Genomic DNA, 23787 nt, shown 5'->3' with positions numbered 1-23787 from the left:
AGTGGATCTGGTGCGGGATGGAGTGCGGACTCCTGTTTGTGAAGGCAATTGGCTTAGCCACTCTAAAGGTCCTTGGGCTGTGGGGTCCTGCCGTGACCTTTGTGAGGTGTGAGCCGGGCAGAAGCCGGTGCGGGGCCGGTGCCTGGCTTGCTACGCGCCGAGACCCGCCCCCCCCCCCCCCCCAACCTTCGGCAGCTGCCTGTCCGGGGCACGCGCGGATTTATGTGCTGGGAGCGGGGAGAGGCCGGGCGGCTGGAGTGGCAGCGGGAGGCGGCAGGAACATGGTGAGCGACGGGGAGGGCACTGGGGAGGCCGGGCCCCGCTGGGCGTGCAGGGAACATGGGGGCTGAGTTCGAGTAGCGCAATGGGCTGGCGGGCGCCGCGGTGCCCGGCCCGGGGTTCGGCTAGTGACTCCTGTGGGGGCCGCAGTGTCTTGTGCGTGTGGGCTTGTGGGGTACGCGGGGAAGGAGATTTGTGTCCGCTGCGGGTCCCGCAGCCTGGCAGTGGGAAGGGTGGGCATGAGAGGCTCCTCGGTCTGTGTTTCCCTCTGGGTTTGGCGGGGTCCCCCTCAGCCTAGTTCCCGAGCGTGGGGCAGAAATGGTCGGTAGGTAGCTCTGTTTTCCGCTTCCGAGCCAAGGGAGAAGTGATTTTCTTCACTACCGCTGCACATTTCCTCCTGGGGTTTGAGGGTGTTATTCTGGACGTGGTCTCGCCATCTGTGCCTGTAACTCTTCGGCGTGGGGGGAGCATCAGGTTAACTCTTGGTGGCCAGGATCTGCCCCAACATGCTAATGAATTGCTGGGAACTGGCGTATGTTCTCGCTGGCTTTTCTTCATCCACCCACTGTAAGTAACTAATAGAGTGCCCAAGTTTATTCAACTTCAATGTAATACATTAGGTTTTGTTTGAGACTTAAAAGTAATAGCAGGCGTGGCCAAGTAAAAGAATGGGTAGGCATGAGGGCTTGAAAACAAACGGAATTGCTTCAAAATTGATCTAGTTCTGGTAGTGCACTCCCAGAAGTAAACTTAAACTGAGCTAAGCTTTTGTTAACTGTAAACAAGGAATATGCTAGGTGTTTGCACCTGTGTAACTAGTGGTATTTAAAATCAATTGAGTTACACAAGTGCAACTTTTCATGTAAAGACCAGGACTGAAAATGAATGCAGTAAGTATTTTGATATTTGTTTAGAGAGAGGAATCTAAAACATCTTTTATACAGAAACTGATTTTTTTTTTATTATTTGTAAAGATTCAAGAAAAAAACAATGGTATGTAAGCATGACTCAAACGATTCAGCTTACAGAGCCCAGGCACAAGGATTTCTATTAAATAGTTGTGAGGTGTAAAGCAGTAGTTCTCAACCAGGTGTCCTAAGCCTCCCATGGGGCTGCAAGCAGATTTCAGGGGGTCTGCCAAGAGGGCCGGCATTAGACCCATCAGGGCCTAGGGCAGAAAGCTGAAGCCATGCTGCCCTGAGCCCCGCCACCCAGGGCTGAAGCCAAAGCCTGAACAGCTTAGCTTTGCGGGGCCTCATGCAGTTGCCCTGCTTGCTACCCCCAATGCAGGCCCTGGCTTTTATATGCAGAAAAGCAGTTGTTACCGCACAGGAGGGCTGTGGAGTTTTTATAGCATGTGGGGGGGGGCTCAGAAAGAAAAATATTGAGAACCCCCTGCTGTAGGGTATTCTGGTAAATTATGTGCAGAAGAACATCTTTACTTTATTACTATTTTCATTATTCTATGGGTCACAAGAAATACCCTATAAAAACCTGTGGGTTTGTTAACTTACTGAACATGAGACTTCTGGAATACTTCCATGGAGAATTCAGATCTTTGAATCAAGATTGGTAGCAGAGATCTTGATATTGCCAAGAGAGGAGTAACAATTTATAATCGGTTTTATGCATATTCAACATTATAGTTTTAGCAGCTTAAAAATCTGATATAGTTTGAAAAAATTTCATAGCCCAAAAAGAGAGCTGCAGCTAAGAGAGCCAAATGGATCATGAGTTAGTCACTGTTTGACTATCATTGTTGTAGCGTATGGCTTTCTGTGAGCTGAGGGGTGAAAACATTGTCTACTAGTGTCTCCTCGCACCCACAATGAGGAAGAGACCTAAAGACTTCCTCTGTTGGACCCTATCCCCTGAACCCACTGAACTGAACTGAACTCCACCATAAGAGGGTCATCCTATCCTCATTACCTGGCCCACTTATTTATACGTATGATTGCCTATAACCCCTGTATAAGTGATGTACCCTCACTGCTTGCTGACTCTACCTTGATTCATCCACCTTGTACCCCCCCATTGGGGATATTGCAGACTGTATGTGTTATGTGCTATACAACGTCAAAATACTAACATCCCCCTATACTCTGTATGTTACCCCCGATGACTAATAACTGAAGTTTCAACACTCTGTATCATCTATTTGTAAACATTTTCTAATAAAATTTTAAATCTGTTCTTATCAGTTTAATTTCAAGGTAAACTTACCCCCCCCCCCCCCCCCATAGTGTTTTCAGTTATATAGAGACCCTTAGGATATGTTTACACCAGACTTTTGTGCCTTGAGTGACTTGATCACTTAGTTCACATGTGGAAGATGTGTCCATGCAAGCCTTCGCAAACGTTAAGTACCCTGAGTTAATTGTTAGTCAAAAGTCTGGTGAAGACAGGCCCTTAATGTAAGGCTATGGGCTATGCCTTCCTTGCTGAAAGTGTGTGTTTACAATGAGATAATGAATGTTAGCTATCTCACTATAAAATCCTGGTAGAGACAAGGCTCTGTACTTTTACCTTGATAGAGGTAGGCAGGATCAACCCCAGATGGGAGTGTGTAGGGTTGACTTTGACTAGTTACACTGAGGTAAGAACTACAGTCTTGTCTCCCCTAAGATTTTACATTGAGTTAGCTGTGTGATGGAATGGCAACCGTCCATCTTAAAAAACAATGGTGTAAGCATCGCAAGCACTTAAAAAGTCCAATTCTGAAGTGATAGTAGTTTGCCACCGATAATGCAGGCATAACCTGGGGCCAGAAGAAGAAGCTGGTATGCTGCTAGTGCTTGAAGCCTGCTACATTTCTCATCTCTCCATTTTCCTCTCTGTCAGCTATCTATCTTCAGTGTATATGACTTTCTGGTGCAGTACAGCCCTCTATTGTAGCCTGTTGCTTATCTGCATCTTCTACTCCTGAGGTAATTCTGCACCAAAAAATTAAAAATTCTGTGCACAATATTCTAAAATTCTGCATATTTTAATTGTCAAAATAATACAAACACTGTAACAATATAATCACACCATTTTCAACTATTTGCTGACAAGTATTTATTTTGAAATACATTACCAAAATAATTGAAAATAGTGTGATTCCCGGCTGCTCTGTGCAGGGAAGGGGGAATCTCGGTCTCTGTCCTCCCCTTCTCTCTGCGTCCCCCCCCTCGCCGCCCCGCCCCAGCTGGGACTAATGTCCCTGGGTGGCCGGGGCATCCCCAGACTCCTTACCCCAGTGAGTTTACCTTCCCCTGGCTGCCCAAACAGAGGTGTCTGAGCTGCCGAGGAGGGGTGAGTGAGTACTGGTGCAGCTTCTCTTTGCTTCCCCATAGAAACCATTTTCTGCAAGGAAGCAAAGAAAATCTGCAGAGGGGTGCATTTTTCTGCTGCACTACAGTAGCGCAGAATTTCTCCAGGAGTAATCTTCCCAGCTTGTAGTGTTGACACTGAAGGTATTCAAGTTTCTCTTGCAACCATCCTTGACTCTGAACCTAGGTTGGCCCAATGGCGTTGGAGCATCTGCAGGTTCTCTATACCGAAGACCTTTGGAATGTGTCCATCGTGTCCATCGGGCGCAGATGATCAAGCCAAGGAGTTGTCTGTGTTTGAGACTTGGTAATTTTGCTTTCTCAAGTATTTCAGTGTTAGAACTTTGGTTTCCCACATGACATTTAGAATACAGCAAAGACAGCGGGTGTGGAAGGTGTCTAGCCTTTTCTTACCTCTGATGTAGGTAGTCCAAGTCTCTCCACAGTGTGCTCAAAATGAATGTCTGGTACACCCTTATCTTGATGCTCAATGCTGATTTTCTTTTATCCCATATACGCTTGATAAGTTGGTCGAAAGTGGTGGCTGCCTTTTTGATGCAAGAATTAAATGCGTCCTCTAGATGTTATCCAGTACAACAGATCCTAGATAGTAGAACTTGAGCATGAATTTTACTCTGGTGCTGCTAGCTATTAAAATATCTGGTGCAGTCAACACACATTGTGCCATAATCTTTGTCATCTTTTGTTCAAATTCATCACAAATGAGTTAGTTATCAATGTAAAAATGCACAAAGACATAGCCATAGTCATGTTAAGGAAACTTGGTAGGGAATCCAATATAGTTGTATTTTTTGTCCATACAGGCAATAAGAATGTGTTTGGTTTTATAACCCTGGCCATGTGGTTGTTACCCAATCCAGAGTCTGAAAAACTTTTACCAGATGTCTGTTAAACAGTAAACTAAAGCTATTAGCCAGAGGCCACTATAATGTACAGAGATATACCTATCTCATAGAACTGGAAGGGACTCTGAAAGGTCATCAAGTCCAGCCCCCTGCCTTCACTAGCAAGACCAAGTACTGATTTTGCCCCAGATCCTTAGGTAGCCCCCTCAAGGATTGAACTCTCAACCCTGGGTTTAGCAGGCCAATGCTCAAACCACCGACTATGAAAGATGCAGGGGAAGGAGGTCTGGCTGTGAAGTCCAGTGTTGTGGTGAAAAGCCCGGTATGTCCCATTTTTCACGCCTAGCAGCTGCAAAGGGCAGAGGATGCTGTCCTTGAACTCTGCTTGAAAACTTAGTGTTTCATATCATCATCCAAGCTGGTCAATGTCTGAGTAATTTGGGGGATTGAGAGCCACTTCCTCTCCCAGCTGCTGGAATGGAGGAGGAGCAACTTTCTTTCATTTTCCTGGCACCTCAAAGCCACCTGCCCGAGGGGTTTCTCACAGATACCCTTTTCCTCTGTTTTTTTGGGTTGTACTTCCCAGTTTCAGTGTCTAGGAAGAGAGTTAAATTTACTTGATGCTTGACAGTTTCACTTTTGCTCTTAGGGCTCTGAATAGCATCAGCAGAACAGTTTTTTGCTAGCTTTACTTTTCTAGGGTGTGTCCACCCAAGAACTCTTTGCATAGTTTGTCTAGTGTAGTATCAATGCAGCTGCAACAGTGGAAAGCATTGGTGTAGAGCCAGACTAGCTAATAATGCCTCTGCTAGTGCTTAACAGACTGCGCAAAAGTCCTAGTGTAGACAGTCTGAGCGTTGAGAGCTGTATAACAGAGGTACTAGATATTTGCCCACAGAAGTGAGAAGATAGTGCCCCATTTATGTTTTGAAAGAGATCTTTGTAATCACAAAGACTAGAAATTTACCTTTTTTAATAAAATGAAAGCTTTAAATACTTTGGAAATTGATAGCTTCAACCATCCCCATCCACATATTCGCTAGGGATGGCTTTTTGCTTTCTGCTTTCATTTAGCATGAGCGAGTGGGCACTTTAGATTTAATTACTAAATGTCAAAACTTAATCTGGTTTCTTTCCATTGTAGCTGGGTTAGGCTTTCTGGACTAGTTCTCCCTGTGGCAGGTGATTCCACAATGCATTGTACTATGTGTTAGTGTTTATGAGGGTCCTTCCAGTGTCACTGGGTTAGTCGCTTCAGTGATGATGCCACTTATATAATAGAAAGTACTTCAGCTCTGGCCAGAGGATAACCACAGAGTCCACTTAATTGCCAGCATCCGCTTTTGCAAGAGAGTGTTCATTTCACAAAATAGTCAGGTTGTTTGTATGCTCACATGGCCTTAAGTTACATCTGGAGCAAAACTCTATTTCTTATAATACAGACAGCCTATTTATAAATAGAATTGTGGAAAAACTTAGTAAGTTATGAATCACCTGCGAGTCTAGGAGAATATAAAAGCATTCAAGGTCTGATATAAAAGTCTGGAACAATAATTTCTCTTGGTGGGTGGTGGAGGATCGCTTGCCATTTGTGTGATAAACTTGGGGCATGTCTACACATAAAATGCTACAGCGCCACAGCTGCACTGCTGTATGCTTCACTGTAGACACTATCTTCGCTAACAGAAAGAGTTCTTACATTGGCATAGGTAATCCACTGGGAGGCGGTAGCTAGGTGAAGGGAAGAATTCTTCCATCGACCCTGTGCTGTCTACCCTTGGGGTTAGGTCGGCTTAACTACGTTGCTCAAGGGTATGGATTTTTCATATCCTCGAGTGATGTAGTTAAGTCGACTTAATTTTCTAGTGTAAACCAGGCCTTGGGGTTGAATATTAAACTGTTCTCCATCCCCCAGATACTCAGAGGAGCTCATGGCAATCAATGGAGTGTGTGTCTGGCAAAAATGGTGGCTTGGTGGAATGGGCATGTGGTTCCTAACAGGGTGGATAAAAATCAATGATTTAAAAAAAGAAAATCAGTTTTTTTTTTAAATTTAAATAGGTTTTTCCTTCAAAAAGCATTTTATCAAAAAAATCAGATCTAAAGATCGTTTTAATTAAGATTATAGCTCAAAGATATCTCAGCATGGAATAGGGATTATAAATTCTGATTCTATAGCATGAGGCAATATATGCATGTAACGTTTAAGAAAAGTTTTGTAGCTGAGTTCCAACAGTTCATGGATTAGGGACCCAATTTTATGGGGTTCCACAGGCTTCTGTATAGATTATTTAGGTTAATCTTTCTATTTACCCAGTGGGACTCAGTGCTCAGTCTAGAAGATACCATCAGAGATGCTTAGTTTTGCAGTTCTCAGACTGTGGATTTGTTCTCCAGAGGTAATATGCTTGTTAACAGCAAAAATGTTTTTAAATAAATAAATAATATATAGAGGTGAGAAATAAGACCTCAACTCTATTGTCCCTCTGCAAATTTGTGTACACAGAGTCAATCCCTTACCTCTCTCTAAAAATGCAAAGTTTTAACAAGTTCAATGAATAGAAGATTGTTGGGTGCGGAACAGACCTGGACAAGGCAGAAGAAGTCTGGAGATAAATGTAAGAAGCGAGGGATATATGCTTGTTTTGTTAAAATATTATGTTTGCTGTTGAAGAAAATCCAGAATATAGAACGTTGTTGTTTTAGTTAAATAAAACAATTTAAATGTCTGTCTGGTGATGTTCTCCTCCTAATACAGCTTAGTAAGAAAATCCTCCAAATATTAATTATTAACCTGTTGAATTGGAGATGGTTCACCTCCCAATGACTTCATAAATATCTGCTTCAGTTACCTTTGGTAAATGAAATAACCAAACAATCGTTCATTTTCTGATATAGCTGTAAAACTAATCTGAAAAGTTTTCAAAATAAATCACTGTTTAAAAATGGATAGTGTGTACCTTCTAAAAATGAAACCTACATCTATCTCTGAGTTGTGAAGAATATGTATTAAGGTTATAACAACCAACAAGAATGCATTTTTATGTAGAAAACTGATTAGAGTCTTCCTGACTAGTGAACAAATCCACCCTGGTTCCCAAAGAAAAGTTTTTCATACATTCCAAGGCCAGAATCTGACTTCCTGTATAATACAGGCCAAAGAACTTCCCCAAAATAATTCCTAGAGCATATCTTTTAAAAACATCCAACCTTGTTTTAAAAATTTAGTGATGGAGAGTCCACCATAACCCTTGATAAAATGTTCCAGTGGCTAATTACCCTCACTGTCAAAAGTATACGCCCTATTTCCAGTCTGAATTTGTCTAGTTTCAGTTCCCAGCCTGTGGATGGTAGTATAGCTTTCTCTGATAGAATGAAGAATCCATTATTAAATATTTGTTCCCCATCTAGATACTTATAGGCTGTAATCCTCACCCCTTAATCTTCCCTTTGTTAAGCTAAATAGATTGAGCTCTTTTAGTCTATCACTGTAAGGCATGTTTTCTAACCCTTTAATCATTCTCATGGCTCTTCTTAAATCTGCAGTTATCAACATCTTGCTTTAATTGTGGCCACCAGAACTGGACACAGTACTCAAGCAGTGGTTGCACCAGTGCCACATATAGAGGTAAAATAGCTTCTCTGCTCCCACTGTGGCTTCCCCTATTCATGTATCCCAGGATGGTGTTAGCTCATTTGGCCACAGCATCACACTGGGAGCTCATGTTCATCTGATTATCCACCATGACCACCAAATCTTTTTCAGTCACTGCTTTCCAGGATAGAGTCCCCCATCTTTTGTTCATACATGTATGTTTCCATTTAGTCCTAATAAAATGCGTATTGTTTGCTTGTGCCCAGTTGACCAAGCAATACAGATGGCTCTGAATCAGTGATCAGTCCACTCTTCATTATTTACCACTCCCCCAATTTTGGTGTCATCTGTAGACTTTATCAGTGAAGATGATATGTTTTCTTCCAGGTCATTGATAAAAATGTTAAATAGCATAGGGCCAAGAACCAATCCTTGTGGGACCCCATTGGAAACACACCTGCTTGATGATGATTGTTTGGTCTCAAAATATCACTGTAAACCATCAGTTAGCCAGTTTTTATTCTGTTTAATGTTTGCCATGTTAATTTTATATTTTGTTTTTAATCAGATGTTGTGTGGTACCAAGTCAAACACCTTACAGAAAGCTAGGTATATTACATCAATACTGTTACCTTTATCAACCAAATTTATAATCTCATCTAAAAAGGGTCTCAAGTTAGTTTGAGAGAATCTATTTTCCATATACCCATGTTGATTGGCACTATATTACCCCTCTTTAATTCCTTATTAATCAAGTCATGTATCAGATGCTCCATTATCTTGTCCGGGATTGATGTCAGGCTGACAGGCCTATAATTACCCAGGTCATCCTGTTTACTTTTTTTAAAACTTGGCACAACATTCTTTCTTCCCATCATGTGGAGCTTCGCCTGTGTTCCAGGACATATTGAAAATCAACATTAATGGTCCAGCAAGCTCCTCAACCCCTTTTTTTAAACTCTTGGATGCAAATTATCTGGACTTGCTGATTTAAGAATGTCTAACTTCAGTAACTACTGTTTAACGTCCTCCAAAGTTACTAAGGGAATAGAAAGTGTGTTATCACCATAGAATGAGATTATATCGTTTGTGTTTCCTCAAATACAGAACTGAAATATTTATTAATAATGAAGAGGTCATTGATAATTCTACCGTTTCCATCTATGAGCTAAGATGTGAAAAAAAATTATTTTTGTTCTTAATATATTTTAAAAACCCTTTATTGTCTTTAACTGTGTTGGCTGTAGACTTCTCCTTGTGTCTATGGGCTTCCCTTCTCAATTTTCTGTAGTTCCTAACTTCTGATTTATAAACATTACTGTCTATTTCCCCTTTCTTCCATTTGTTATATATTATTTTTATTTTTTATAGCTGACTTCACCTCCCCTCTAAACTAGTTCAGCTTTATTTATTTATTTTTAACCAGCAAAGCCTTCTTTCTGAAATGTGGGATTGACTCTTTGGGCACTTAGTGAAGTGTTCTTAAATGATTTCCAATTATCATTCAGATTTTTCTGATACAAATTTTCATCCCAGCTGGTTTTACTCATAATTGTTTTCAGCTTTGTGAAATTGGCCCTATTAAAGCACCAAGTATATATATTACCAGTCTAGAGACTTTATTGTGCTTGCACATTACAAATGTGATCAAGTCATGATCACTTGTATCTAAACTTCCATTAACGCTTAGTTCTGTGATCAGTTTTTCTTTATCTGTTAGGACTAGCTGTAATAAAGAATTCTCCTGTGTTGTCTACAGCACTTATTGAATTAGGAAATGGTCCTCTATAATGTTTAGAAAGTCCAAGGATGTTTTACTATTGGCAGCATGAGACTTCCAGCATAGGTCACTCCAGTTGAAGTCCCCCATGATTATGCAGTTTTTTCCTATGCATTGTAGATAGATTTGTAAGGAGGTGGTCATTCTGTTTGCCGCTGTGATTTGGTGGTCTGTAGCAGACACCATTTAATATCTCATCTTGTGCTTTATCTGTTAGGACATTGATCCATAAGCATTCAAGATAATTTTCTTCCGAGTTATCAGTGACTTGGAAACAGGTAATGCCATTTTTGACATATTTAATTTTCATTTGCTGGTAACCATTAAAACATGTTGATTTGCAACTTGGTTTAGCTTTTACACTAAATCTGTGGCTTCTTTTTGCTAACCAGGTGCATGTACTATACTTATACATATTTATTTAAGCAATTATGTAGCTTAACTTACATTTATTTAGATTCTTAAATTTTGCATTTTTTATTGTGTTAGAAAATGATGAATGATGCATTTCTTATTTACTGGATGATTAATTCTTAACTTGTGATTTGTGTCCAGCTTCATCCGGATGGAAACTGAATCCAATTAAAAATGCACTAAAACATCAATTTAAAATTGCTTTATTAGTTAAATAAAACTACCTTAAATGCCTGGATACATAAACTTTTTGATCAACTTTTTTCTTATCAAAACTTGCTTTTCCTTTAAAACTGATTTATTAAACGAAGGAAGCATTAGCTATAGTGAATTGAACTGATTGTTTCTGGTCACCATGTCCTTCAGGACTTTAGAACTAGTAGATCTCATCTTCTCACACCTACTTCTTATCATAGATTGAAAGAAGAAAACAAACTTTTTTCTGCTTTTTCAACTCCCAGTTGGTTTCTTAACTTTGAATGAACTCATTATTGAAATGAACTAGTTGAATAAACTGAAATGAAGAGAATATGCAGAAGAGGCTACAGCTATCCAAATCTGGTTACTGCTATCCAAAGCTTTGTCAGATTCTGTTTCCAGGTGCTTAGCCAGTGACTTACACCAGATCAGTAGTTTTACTTATTAAAACTTTGGCAGCAGACATGTACTGCTTAATATATTTTTTTTAATTTAATTTAAATGATTTTAATAGATTATTGTAAATTTAGGCTTCAACATAGGTTGTCATAATTTCAAATGTAATTTTAAATAGGGACATTTTTAAAAATCTGTATTTAATTTAAATAAAAAAATCACCCTATTTTTATCCACACTGGTGCCCAGAGTCCCAGGACTTTGGAGTGGGAGCAAGGTGGTGCTTTTTTACTTTGGTGATAAACGCTGTATTAAATAATTCACGAAGGTGTCTGCATGAGATGCAGGAGGACACCGGAATCCCTTTCTTCTTCAAATCTCTTTATAGAACACCTCCACAGTGGTGTGTGGAGGAGGAGCAGGTGGTGGTGGTGGTGATATCATTGGGAAGCAGAGAGCACTTTTCTGTGGGTCTCTAGAGGGGTGGCATCCTTCAGATAGGAAATGGCTGCAAGCATTTTCAAATATCTGTGTGAGCCTGTTGGTGGGTATGCATGCACATCAGAGAACTTTGAGCTTGCACATCCCTTACTGAGTCTATTCGTGCTCCCAGGTTCTTTGTCTTACACAACAGTAGAGACAAAAAAGCAACAAAAAACAGGAAAACTGTTCAACAAGAGAATGTTGAAGGACCCTAAGATGCAGTTACCTTTCTCAAAATTAGATTTATTAACATTTAATATATACAGAACTTAAATTGCCTTTAAAGACACTCTTACTAAACCTACTTGTCAGATAGAAATAATATGACTTTGTCTTGCAGATGTTTTGTGGGGTTAATGTCTACATGAAAGTGTTCTCTCATAATCACTATCCCTATCTTCCTTGTCCTTCCTACCTGGTGTCTCGGTGACCTATGTACACATTAGTTTTGGGTTGCTATTACACACTGAGTAATATTTGATTTATACTTTAATATAAGAAAAGACCCTCTGAGCTTTTCCAAGATGCGAGCTCCAGCATACAAGTGTCCATATTAATGTTATACTGTACGTACAGAAAAGTGCAACTTTATAACAGTGGGCACATGGCTAGGTGTAATTACTGTTCCAGATTGACTAAGAATTGCACCCATCTTAGGACGGGCCGGGCCAGTTTGTTTACCTGCCGCATCAGCAGGTTCGGCCGATCGCGGCTCCCACTGGCCGCGGTTCGCCATCCTAGGCCAATGGGGGCTGTGGGAAGCAGCGCGGGCCGAGGGATGTGCTGGCCGCGGCTTCCCGCAGCCCCCATTTGGCCTGGAGTGGCGAACCGCGGCCAGTGGGAGCCGCAATCGGCCAAATCTGCCGACACGGCAGGTAAACAAACTGGCTCAGCCCGCCAGGGTGCTTACCCTGGCGAGCCGTGTGCCAGAGGTTGCTGACCCCTGTCTTAGTGTTTCTACACTTAAAACGCAACAGTGTAGACGTGACCTATGCTGGTGGGAAGGGTTCTCCTATCAGTACAAGGAATCTACTTCCCTAAAAGGCAGTAGCTAGGTCAACAGAAGAATTCACAGCCCTGAGAGAACTAGCTATACCAATGTAAGTTCCTAGTGTAGATCAGCTCTTCTTTTTGTCTCATCCATAGAATATATTCTCCTTTTTAAGTTCTTTGCAAAAGGGTCTGCCATTTTCTGTGTTTGTAGAACATCTACTACACTAGGGTCCCAGCCTGGTTGGCCTCTAGCTACTGGAATATAAATATTAAATGCTAGTACATCCTATTCAAAATAAAAAGTTATGCTTCTGAGTCAGTAATACACATGACCATATACTGCCACTGTTTCCTCCCCACCTTGAACTGAACGGAAGGGAAGTAATTTTTAATTTGGAAATGTTCTATCATTGGTCAGATGGCATTTCTCTACCCCTCCTTCCCCCAATCACATGTAACTTCTGGCCTCCATAAATATTGTTGCATCATTGGGGCTGGAAAAGATATAGGATATTGCACTACATTCTACTAAGAGCCTTGGTGGCCTTGAAAATGCAGCACAATACTTGTTTTCTACTACTCGAAAGTTTTTCAGCTTTTTTTTGTGTGGGTTTGCAAGTATAGTTAAAGTAAATGTATGTTCTGAATTAAACTTCAAAGAAGACTTTTGTGCATTTGCTTCAGAATCTTATTTCTGAGACTTGTGGATTTACAAAGAGTTTCTTGTTGAAGTTGTATTTCTAGGGATGATATTGTAAGTTTGCTATGGATCCCACTAGCCAGTTTCTCAGGAATATAGTGGTCTTCTTGTTTGGCAGTCTGTGGGTATCCATGTTAATTCTCAGTCAAGGTCCTGATCTTGCAAACAATTATGTATGAGCTTAATTTTAACATGCAAGTAGTTCACTGACTTCAATGGAATTGCCTGTGTTTAAAGTTAAGTGTTTGCAGGATCTGGTCTTTAGGTACAAAGCCAAACATGTATGTTTGAGATCAAAAGGAAAAAATCCTAGATTGTTCTTGTGTCTGAAAATGACCTTGGACAAAGTCAATATAGAGAGGTTGAAATGGAGCCTTGGCATACAACTATTAACTTTGGTGATCTTTACTTGGTACGCTTGGATTTAATTCTTATCTAATGCTTACTTAATCCAACCACACACTATAAAATAAGGATATAGAAATGTCCTTTTGAGAGGAGTACTTTGAGAACTTGTGTTAGGTAAGTGTTTATCTATAACATTTTATTTTATTTCATTTGTAAACATAGCACAATTACGTGTCTGAGATAAGTGATACACGTGTTTTGCAGCTTTATCTGAATTATTCATTCTTTACTTCTGTTCACTTTGTTTTTAACTTATCAAAGTTCTATGTACCTTTTTACAGTAGTAATGATGTGAAAGTCATGATCTCTGGAATACACTTTGTTCTACCTTCCCTTTTCATTCTTTTTTTTTTTTTTTTTTTTTTTTTTTCCAACTTTAGAGGTCCTTCAAGGATAGGAGGCTGCATCAGGAACCTTGAAGAGTCTTGTCTGTGCTAGGACTATGTTTTACTAAAACTTCACTCTTGCCCACATGAGTTGAGCTTCATTGTTAAGAGCACTTCTGTAAATAATGCACTGGCAGCTGCTAGCATTTTAAACCCTATGTAAGACAAAGTGGTGAAAATTCCCATGCCCTGGCTACCCTGCAACTTAACATAGGTGACAGCACTAACAATGAAAAACACATATGCATTTTCCCAGCAAAATTCCATTAAAGGGACTGTTAATGAAAGGTGTGCTATATCCTGTGCAAGCAAAAGAGACTTTATTGTTCTTGGCTACATGGTTCACATGGTCGATGACATTTAATTTTAGAATATTGGCTTTCTAAGTTGGGAATAGGGAGCAATACAAATTTAGTAAGGTGAAAAGTGGTGTATGATTTGTATGAAAAATAGTCCAAATATCTGAAACTTGATTGATCTAGAGAACAGGTATAATACTCATAGTGGGACTGTAAACTTTCCCACTCTACCTTGCCATGGTGTCTTAAATCTGATTTTTGAAAGTACCATTTCTATGCTAAAATCGTAGTTCAGTTTCCATTCCTGTTCAATCTTTGGTCTCTCTGCTGCCTGTCAATATTGGTGGCAGTTTTGTGATTTGGGTTCTGTTTGCTGGATACCTGATTGACTCATTTAATATATGCCTCGGAACAGCTGTAAGATGTTCACCATTGACCTGGTCTGGGTTTATATCAGTGAACTGAAGGTAAAAGGCTCTGTAGGCATGATGTTCAAATTCCTGGAAATCCTGCTGTCACTTGGAGTACAGAGTTGTAATTAAGGGTAGTGGAGAGAGAGAGAGAACCGCTCAGATATAAATTAGTATTGAAGCAGTGTTTTTTGTTGACCAATTCTGAATCTATATGTAGTTTTCTGAAAAAAGGATTATTACAGTGTAAGTTCTCCCTATAAGGTCTCTATTTGTATAGAATTTTACTTGCCAAATGTTCTTACCTTTCAGAAATTGATACTTCTGAATTTTGAGCATTTTTATTTATTGTATTTGTTTGCTTCTATGGCACACATGCAGTTTATTGGGGGGTTATGTATATTTATGGAATAAAATGTAAATAACATCATAGCTTGTCTTTCAACTATTGAGTGGTTGGCTTGTATGTAAAATGTACCACAATTATATTGCAAAAAGGTCACAAAGATTAGAGTGAAGTGCTACATAATGGCTGTGCTAGCTTCCACATTGGACTTACAGGGAAAAAATATTGTTTCTTTATCCGTAAATGAGACTTGGAAAGTTTTTTATTTTTCTTAGCTTCTTTTTGTATTAGAAATTCAGATCTTGTCTGCCCCAGTAGACTTTAGGGAACATCTTTTCTGGGAAAATGTACATTTTTTTTTTTTTCTGTATCAGTGCTTAAAAATGCCAGCATCCTGAGTACAATATAGCTTTTACCTGCAAAGAGAGACTTACAAATTTGTTGGTTTAGAACAGGGGTAAGCAACCTGTGGCACATGTGCTGAAGGCGGCACGCGAGCTGATTTTCAGTGGCACTCTCACTGCCCGGGTCCGGTCCGGGGGGCTCTGCATTTTAATTTAATTTTAAATGAAGCTTCTTAAACATTTTAAAAACAATAGTTTAGTTATATATTATAGACTTATAGAAAGAGACCTTCTAAAATGTTAAAATGTATTACTGGCATGCAAAACCTTAAATTAGAGTGAATAAATGAAAACTCGGCACACCACTTCTGAAAGGTTGCCGACCCCTGGTTTAGAAGATAAATCCTGTGATGACTGGAGAGCTAGTAAAACAACATCCCAAGTCAGTGAAAGAAACAATTGAGAGGAAAGGATTTTTATTCAGATTATTTCACTATGTGCTTACTTTAACACCTTCAGTTACCAATTAATATGGGTTACGGCCTTACCCAAAATTGGCAAAAGTAGAATGGTAAGATATACAATGTTCTATATAAGTTCTCCCCGATGATGTGCTTGTGTTATGCTTCTTCACAGATTCAAGGGGGAATGCCTTTCAAGTAATTGTCAAGGGCCTCATGGCTTCTTTATTGAAATATCAGGATTTTTTTCAACATATTGAAACATGAACCTTTAAGTTAAACCACTGAATGCAGTCACTAGTAGTGGTATTGTGAAATGGTGAGAAGTAAACTACAATCTGTTTGGCAGCATGACATTAAAGTCACAAACTTCGTATTTTTGGGTAGTGCAGAGTGAAATCTTAAGATTAAAAAATGGTTGCAAGTAATATCTTACCCATAATAAATCGTAGAAAAATGTCTGGTAGGATATGGTGCCCAAGATTGAAAGTCACCCTCTGGTTGCGGAAAGCCTTTGTACGTTACATATCTTTACCAAGATTGCAATTGTGAAAAAGCATAGCTCAAATACAACAACCCGAGTGAAGAATGAATTATATAAGTTACAGTTTTTATATATAAAATAAAATCTTACTCCAAACTGGCAAAGGTGGAACTTGAAAGGCCATAACCCATGACTGTTCTCAATCTGTTTGTGTTTTTAAAAAAAAAAAAAAAAAAAAAAACCTTTAAAAAGTAACCGAAAAAGGTTTGTTTTTAAATAGGAGGTGTATCCTTTTTGGGTTTTATGATGTATAAAGGTTGCCTGCAAAGCTTTTTTCAAAATAAATAAAATATGCTTCTTTCTCTAGAAAAAAAATCAGGAACAGAGAAAAACAAATATATTTACCTTTATGCATACACATCATTTTGGGAAGCTCTCAAACCACACCACGGGGCTTTATAAAATAGTTAGGCGAACCTGTCCACAAATTAGATCAAGACAGTCATGTTACACCATGCTGAATAGTGACACATACAGGAACTATTTGCTAGCCATGTTGCATGAGGGTATTATGCAAGCCTTTGCTTTAGTGTATTTTACGCAGATAATCCAGAAAGATGTTCAGAATATAAAAGAAAATTTAAATTTGGAGTCTCAAACCTGAAACCCTACCACTTTGAAACCTATGAACCACATAGTTACTTTTAATGCCCCAAAACACACCATGCAATGGTGAGACTTGATATAGGATGTTTCTTTGTAGTTTTTTTCCATTTTGAGAAACAAAGCATTAATCTGGTATGAAAGGTGTTTTGGTGAGTTCTGGGGAAAGAGGAACTCTATTTGGACAGTCAGTGACAATAATTCCTGATCATGTGCATAATGGACTCAAATTACCTAGTAGGTTTGGTGATGTCTCATAACGATAACTTGACTAAGGAGATGAATTTGTGTGGATGTGAGAACCGACACCCAAATATACAGATACCTAAGACCACCCACTGGACCTGGTATGTTATGTGAAAACTACAAACTGCCTTGTTTTCATGAGGATTTTACCTTGTATTAGTTAACTTGTGTTAGCTAATTTGGGTTGAAAACCTACCTCTTTTCCCCAGTAAGGAAAAGGCCTCAGAGGCAATTGGTGGGCATGTGTGTGACAGATTTCAGTTACCAATCTGCCTGAGGCATCAGGTGGTTAGGCTGAGGCCACAGGACCATGTGGGGAGGAGATGACGAAACATACCAAGGGTTTAAATTTTAAAGCTTTATTAATAAAATAACAGCGGAGAGTGATGGGTGCTCCCCACATCACTCAGAGGAAGGAAGAAAGCATTAGTGCCCCAAGCCCTAACACACTTTCATATTCACACATGCTCTACCCATGGCTGGCCAAGCCTGGGTGTAACGTAAGAAGATGAGGGGAAAGGGTGGATCGGAGTTTTGTCCTGGGCCCAGGTCGTCCGGGGTCCACTGTAATTTCCGAGTTGCTCCAGCTCTCGGGAGGGTTTTAAGTCCTGGGTTCCCTTTGGGGGTGTTTTGTTCAGGGACCTCTGCTCCTGATGCTCTTTGTACCAGTCCAAACCGACTTTCTGTGGTCTTCTCAACTTTTTTAAAACACACCGGCTCCAGACACACCGGTGGGACTTTGTTTTCCCCCGTGTTGGCCTTTGCTGTTTTGTTTGTTTTGGGCTGCCTCCGCAGGTCCGTTCAGCTGGATCCTTCTTTCTTACGGCTGGTTGGAGGGAGAGGGGAATCCAGGCCCCGCTCTTTCTTGGCAGGCAGCCGAGCGTCTGCTGTGAGCTGCGGCCTTGGGCCGGAGTCGGTGCTTTATTTTTTGACTGAGCGAGCTGGAGTGTCGAGTTAACCCATTCTTTGCTCTTTTCCTTCTTCCCCCTCTTGGCCTTTCGCTCCCTGCAAGGGAATCTTCCATTCCACACTTATACCTTTGACCTTCCCCCTCCGTCCCCCCCCAATGCCTTGCGATGCTTACAACTGCGTTAGCAATATAGAATGCTGATCTGCCTCCCCATGGGACCCCCTGAGGGAGGGAGTCCTTGGGCCTGTGACGGGGGTGGGGGAGAAGACTGGCGCCTGCAGGTTAGACAAACACCTGTCAGGAATGGTCTAGATAATACTTAGTCCTGCCATGCGTGCAAGGGACTGGACTAGATGACCTCTTGAAGTCACTTCCAGTCCTGTGATTCTATGATATTCTGATAAAACACTCTTTTGTGGAAATGTTGATGGAACTTCTCAAGATAGTAACAAATTCAAAGGATGCGGGACTTAATAAGCAAAACAGATGAGGGATAGCGGATTCTTTGCACAATGGGAAGTTGTCAGGCTGACCAGGAAATGTTCAGAGCAGGGACTTGATTCCAGAGAAGGTTTTATTTGCAACTAAGCTAAAAGGAGCCTCAGTCACTGAGAATTCAGAGGAAGTATGTTGTTCAATCCATCTTTTGTTAGAAGTAGAATTTTTTTTAGTTCCACATTTATTAAACTGATTTCTTCCCTTCATCTCACCTAATATTTTTATAGTATCTTAACCTATTTGTTTTAAGATGCTTAAATCATATTAAAAGTAATGTATACTTTTTATATATATGGCTCTATTAACATAGTCAGTTGATATATTGAGCAAGAGCTCTAATTCAGTGCCGCTTGGCTGTAGATGAAGTCTCAACATTCAGTTGGAAGACTTGGAGTGTAGGCCCGATGGTGTGGAAGCTGCGGGATTGCACGTTCGTAGGGTTAGCAGAAGTGTCGGATGCAGGGTTCTTCAAGTATAAATTTGCAGAATTCTGTTTGCTAGGAGGATCATTAGCTTTCCTGGACTGTGCCAGGTACTGATAGGTGGCATGACGAGAATACTGATCCATTGCCACTCTATTCAAGCAGTACAAATCAACTGATGACCTGGACGAGGCCGACCACTTATTTGAAACTTTGAGCTGTGCTTGCTGAGCCTGATGAAAGGAAAAGACAAAGTACCTGAACTTTACTTGTTCCAGACAGAAATGCTGGAGTTTTACTTTGTCGCCTTGGAGTAGTCCAGAAGTCACCAAAACCAAGCTGATCATCTGAGAGTAGCCATTCACCTGCTTCGCCTGGAGAAAGACGTACTTGGAAAAAGAAATGAATAGTTGAGTCCTGAGTGAGTGGACGGTCTTACGCAGCAGCACAAATCCAGAGCTTTCCCTGAACTTTTTGCAGTTCCAGAGTGCTATATAACATCAAGTCTGGCACCACTGCTGGCTATGACAACATCCTTCCAGAGTTCCTGAAACATCTTGGCCCATGTGCTCTTGGTTGGCTCAATTCTTCACAAGGGTCACCAATGAAGGAAGACTGCCGAAAATCTGGCGCATGTCAAAAGTTATTGACCTCCCAAAACCTGGTAAAGACCCAAACTTGGCATCAAGCTGTCTCCTGATATCGTTGCTTTCTCTGTCTCTCAAGGTTCTAGAGTACCTAATTTTACAGTGAATAACACCAGTGGTGGTGTTGAATGTCTTGAGCATCTTGAATGTCGAGCAAGCAGTCTTTCAATAAGGTCTAAGCACATGCAATCAAGTACTTGCTCTAACCACATTAATCAAAAACTCTTTTCAAAGAAATCTGAAAACAGGCGCTATTTTCCTTGACCTCACTGCAGCATGAGATATGGTGTGGCACATGGGTCTACTTGTTAAAATATCAAGAGTCCTCCCACCCTGGGTTACTAATGCCATGGAACTGCTCCTCTGAGCCAGATGGTTCAGGGTGCATGTGGGTGAGAAAACAAGTGCTTGGAAGAAAACGGATGAACGGGTTATGCTAGGGATCTGTTCAAGCCCCAAACTTTTTAAATCTATACATCAGTGACCTGCCACCAATCCAGTGGCAGAAGCTCATCTATGCAGACAACGTATGCTGCGGGCTACCAGGCTCAGACTTTCTCTGCGCTGGAGAAAACCCCACGGGACGATGCTGCAAAGCTGGCCAACTATAGCAAGACATGGCGCCTTCAGCCTAGCACCAGCAAGACAGTCTCTAGCACATTCTACCTCCACCAACCCACTGCTAAGAGGGAACTAAACATCATAATGAATGGCCAGAAGCTGAAGCATGAAGCGTACCCTGTTTACTTAGGTGTGACCCTGGACTGAACGCTACATACAAAAGTCACCTGAACAAGGCAGCAGCAAAGGTCAATACATGCAACAACCTTCGCAGCAAACTGGCAGGTTCGTTCATGGGGAGCGGATGCACCAACCCTATGGACCTCAGTCCTTGCCATCTCAAATTCAATAGCAGAGTGCTGTGTGCCAATATGGAGTCGATCGGCACACACCAAACTTTTTGATGTGCAACTCAGCTCAACAATGTGCATCATCACAGGAACTCTCCGACCGACTCATCTTTCATGGCCTCTAGTTCTCAGCCACATTGCTCCCCTTTACATCACGAGGGAGATTTGGGTTGGCACATACTTTCTCAAGCAGTTTGCCAACTGCAGTTTGCCCTTGTTCAACGACCTTTTAGGTCCATCAGCTGCATGTCTTTCATCACAACACCCACTGTGGTTGAGGCTGCCACGCCATCATGTGACAACAGAGTCCTTGTGGCGGGAAAACTGATGCTTAACATTATCCGTCAATCAGTTCCTCATCACAGACCCTACTGCTCACCTGCCCAGCTTTGACCTGCCACGTCGTTAGTGGGCTCTTTTTAGTCAATTCTGGACTGGGCAAGGCCTCTGTGCGCCAGCAAGCACCGTTGGGGTCTTAGAGGAATCCAAGCTGTGGCGCAGATCAAACCATGATACACATTGTCGAGGAGTGCCTGCTAATCAAATTCAGCAGTGGTCTCTGAGGGCTGCATCTGGCTACTAAGAACGCTATTGCTTAGATCAGCAAATATGCAAATGCTAAATAAGCAAGTTGATATACTCATATCCTAATATTGAACTCATTAATATTTGATTTTACAAGTTTTGGGGTGTGCAGCTGCGTGTTTAAGAACAGAACTGGAATTACAATTTGTAAAGCATTTAAATTTTTAGTGTAGAACTTTAAGGAAAAGAGTTATAGCATGAAAGTTGCATAGAGTGAAATTTAATTTAAAAAAGCTTTTGTGATCTTATATGAATTTTTGTTCAAATAGCAAGGGATCAAAACTTGGTCAAGGACAAGGGATGAGAAGACCTTATTAATCTTGCCAAAGAGTTACAGGCTATGTGGTCAGAGTTTTAGTGACCACATAGTGTGCCACCTCGATTAACATCTTGCTTTTTTCTTTCCTTTCTCCACCTACACCCTCAATTGTCAAAATTCCAACATGATTTTATATTATCCCTTGAATCATTAAAGTTGGGAAAAACTGCTTTATGCTGCTTGAAAGCTGGAATTCCAGCTTTCTTACAGATGTTATAAATTGTTAGCTCTAGCAGGTTTGTGAAGTATCAGTTGTTAAAATCATGTCTGAATTGAAGAAAGCACAAAAAACAAGATGGTAATCTGTGACATAATTTTAAGGTCTCATATCTTGTGAAATGCCATTGGTCAGAAATAAATGGCTTGTACCACTAGAAAGAGAAATCCTTGCATTCTTGGATGCATTTCTAGCACTAAGGATCAGAGGCGGATTTACCATGAAACAGTGTGGTGGCACGAGGCCCCCAGTGACGGGGAACCCCCAAAATGCAGGACAAATCTCATCTGACAACCTGCCCCTGAGTCCCTGCCGGCGGCGCAGCATTCCGTGCCCGGTGGCCCCATGCCGCTTCTGGAAGCCAATGGCTGCTGGCACATCTCTGCACGCCCCCTGGTGTGTGGGGGGGGTGGCTCTGCGTGCTGCACCCCCCCCCCAAGGGGCGTGCAGAGATGTGCCAGCAGCAAGACTAAGGCAGCTCCCTGCCTGCGTTGCTTCCCTCCCTCTGTGCCGCTCAGGGAAACGGCTGGCATGTCCCTGCGGCCCCTGGTAGGGGGTAAGTGCTGCCCCCTGACCTCTCCTGCACCCCAGCCCAGAGCTTGCACCCCACACCCAAACTTCCTCCCAGAACTTGCACCCCTCATCCCCTCCCATGCCCCAACCTCCTGCCCCAGCCCAGAGCCCGACGACACGTATTCCAACCCCTGCCCCAATCAAGGTATCTCACTGTATTGCCATTTACTTCCTATTACTTATAATATTGGAGGCTGAAGAAAATAAAGAATAAAAATGGGGGGTTGGGGAGATGAGAGAGTGTTTTTTCTTGTCTGGGTCCTGAGGGGGAGGGCCCTGAAAATGAAGCTGCGCACAGGGCCCCACTAACTCTAAATCTGCCACTGCTAAGGATTCATGAGCTGAAGACAGGACATTTATTACTGGTCCCATGGCCTAGCAATGCCTTTTTTAGAACAGGTCTAGGACTGAGTGTAGCAAGTCTCAGAGAATTTAATGAAACTGAGTTAGTAAGCCTCTCGTTTAAAAAAAAAACAAAACAAGCCTTCATTAGACTTCCTATGAAAGGTTGCTTTTAAAATATAAGAAGTCTGTACTTCAGCATTTTTACATATACTGACTTAACTTATTCCTCCACAGGGTGTGATAGGTGTACAGCTCGTGGTTACCATGGTGATGGCTAGTGTCATTCAGAAGATCATACCTCACTATTCTCTAGCTCGTTGGCTTCTCTGTAGTGGCAGGTAAGATAAGAAACAACTAATTGCTACAGTATATATGGATGTGGTGACACTTGTTATAGAGTCTAGAAATGGAAAAATTAAACTAATCAGGAAAGGTTTCAACCATTTCCAGCAGAATGGAACCACTTGCGTCATTTGCACCTGATGTAGAAGATTATAATATTGTGACATCAGATCATAGACTGAAAATATAATGAAATTCTCATTGTAAAGGAACTGTGTTAAGGTTGTTATACAGTTAAGCGTGCTGTTAGTTGGCTGACATTTTTTTCTTTGAGAGATGAGCTGTACGACACTTTCTAATATTAAAATACAGCTTAGTTCTTGCTCTCCCACAGTGATCAACTTTTCTCTGCAATGACTCTGTGTACCTAATGATTCTTCAAGTGCTTGTTCACGTCCATTCCACATTAGGTGTGCGCGCGCTGCGTGCACGAACGTCGGAAACTTTCCCCATAGCGGTACCCATTGGGCCGGCGGGGCCCCCGCCTGAGCACCGCCACTGCGCTGTGCATATATACCCCCGCTGCCCCGACCCCCTCCAGTTCCTTCTTACCATCCGTGGCAGCGTTGGAACAACCTCTTGCTCTCGTATGAGAAGGAATCCCTTAGCTTTAGAGTACTTAGCTGCTCTCCGTTCGTTAGCATTCTATTGTTGTGGACACTTGATAGTTTAGGTGCTTGGAGGCTTCCAGCACCCGCCCCGGGCCGCAGGGCATGACGCAGGCCCACTGGTTTAAGGCTTGCGCCATGTGCCACAAGCCTATGCCGGTTAGTGACCCCCACAACTCCTGTCTATGTTGCCTGGGGGAAGCACACAAAACAGGTGTAAGATTTGCAAGGCATTTAAGCCTACAACAAAGAAAGAGAGAGAGACTTTCGCTTGAAGCAGTTGTTGATGGAGGCAGTGCTGCAGCCATCGGGCCTGGAGCCCCCTGACGCAGAGGGAAGCCTCAGTAC

General features: G+C 41.5%; 1 protein-coding gene across 1 annotated transcript in view; it reads left to right on the top strand.

Annotated features, from left to right (window-relative positions):
- Positions 1-213: 213 nt before the first annotated feature.
- TMEM161B (transmembrane protein 161B) overlaps positions 214-23787 on the top strand; it is a 71613-nt gene continuing 48039 nt past the window's right edge. Inside the window, exons 1-2 of the mRNA XM_024199624.3 lie at positions 214-284; positions 22724-22827. Of these exons, the coding sequence (XP_024055392.3) occupies positions 282-284; positions 22724-22827 (107 nt within the window). The 5' untranslated portion in view covers positions 214-281. The remainder of the gene's footprint in view (positions 285-22723; positions 22828-23787) is intronic.

Source organism: Terrapene carolina, unplaced genomic scaffold (assembly GCF_002925995.2).
Source record: "Terrapene carolina triunguis isolate 2854851 unplaced genomic scaffold, T_m_triunguis-2.0 Scaffold69, whole genome shotgun sequence".
NCBI lineage: Eukaryota > Metazoa > Chordata > Testudines > Emydidae > Terrapene > Terrapene triunguis.
The sequence above is the reverse complement of the archived record's forward strand: the minus strand, read 5'-3'. Positions and strand labels throughout refer to the sequence as shown.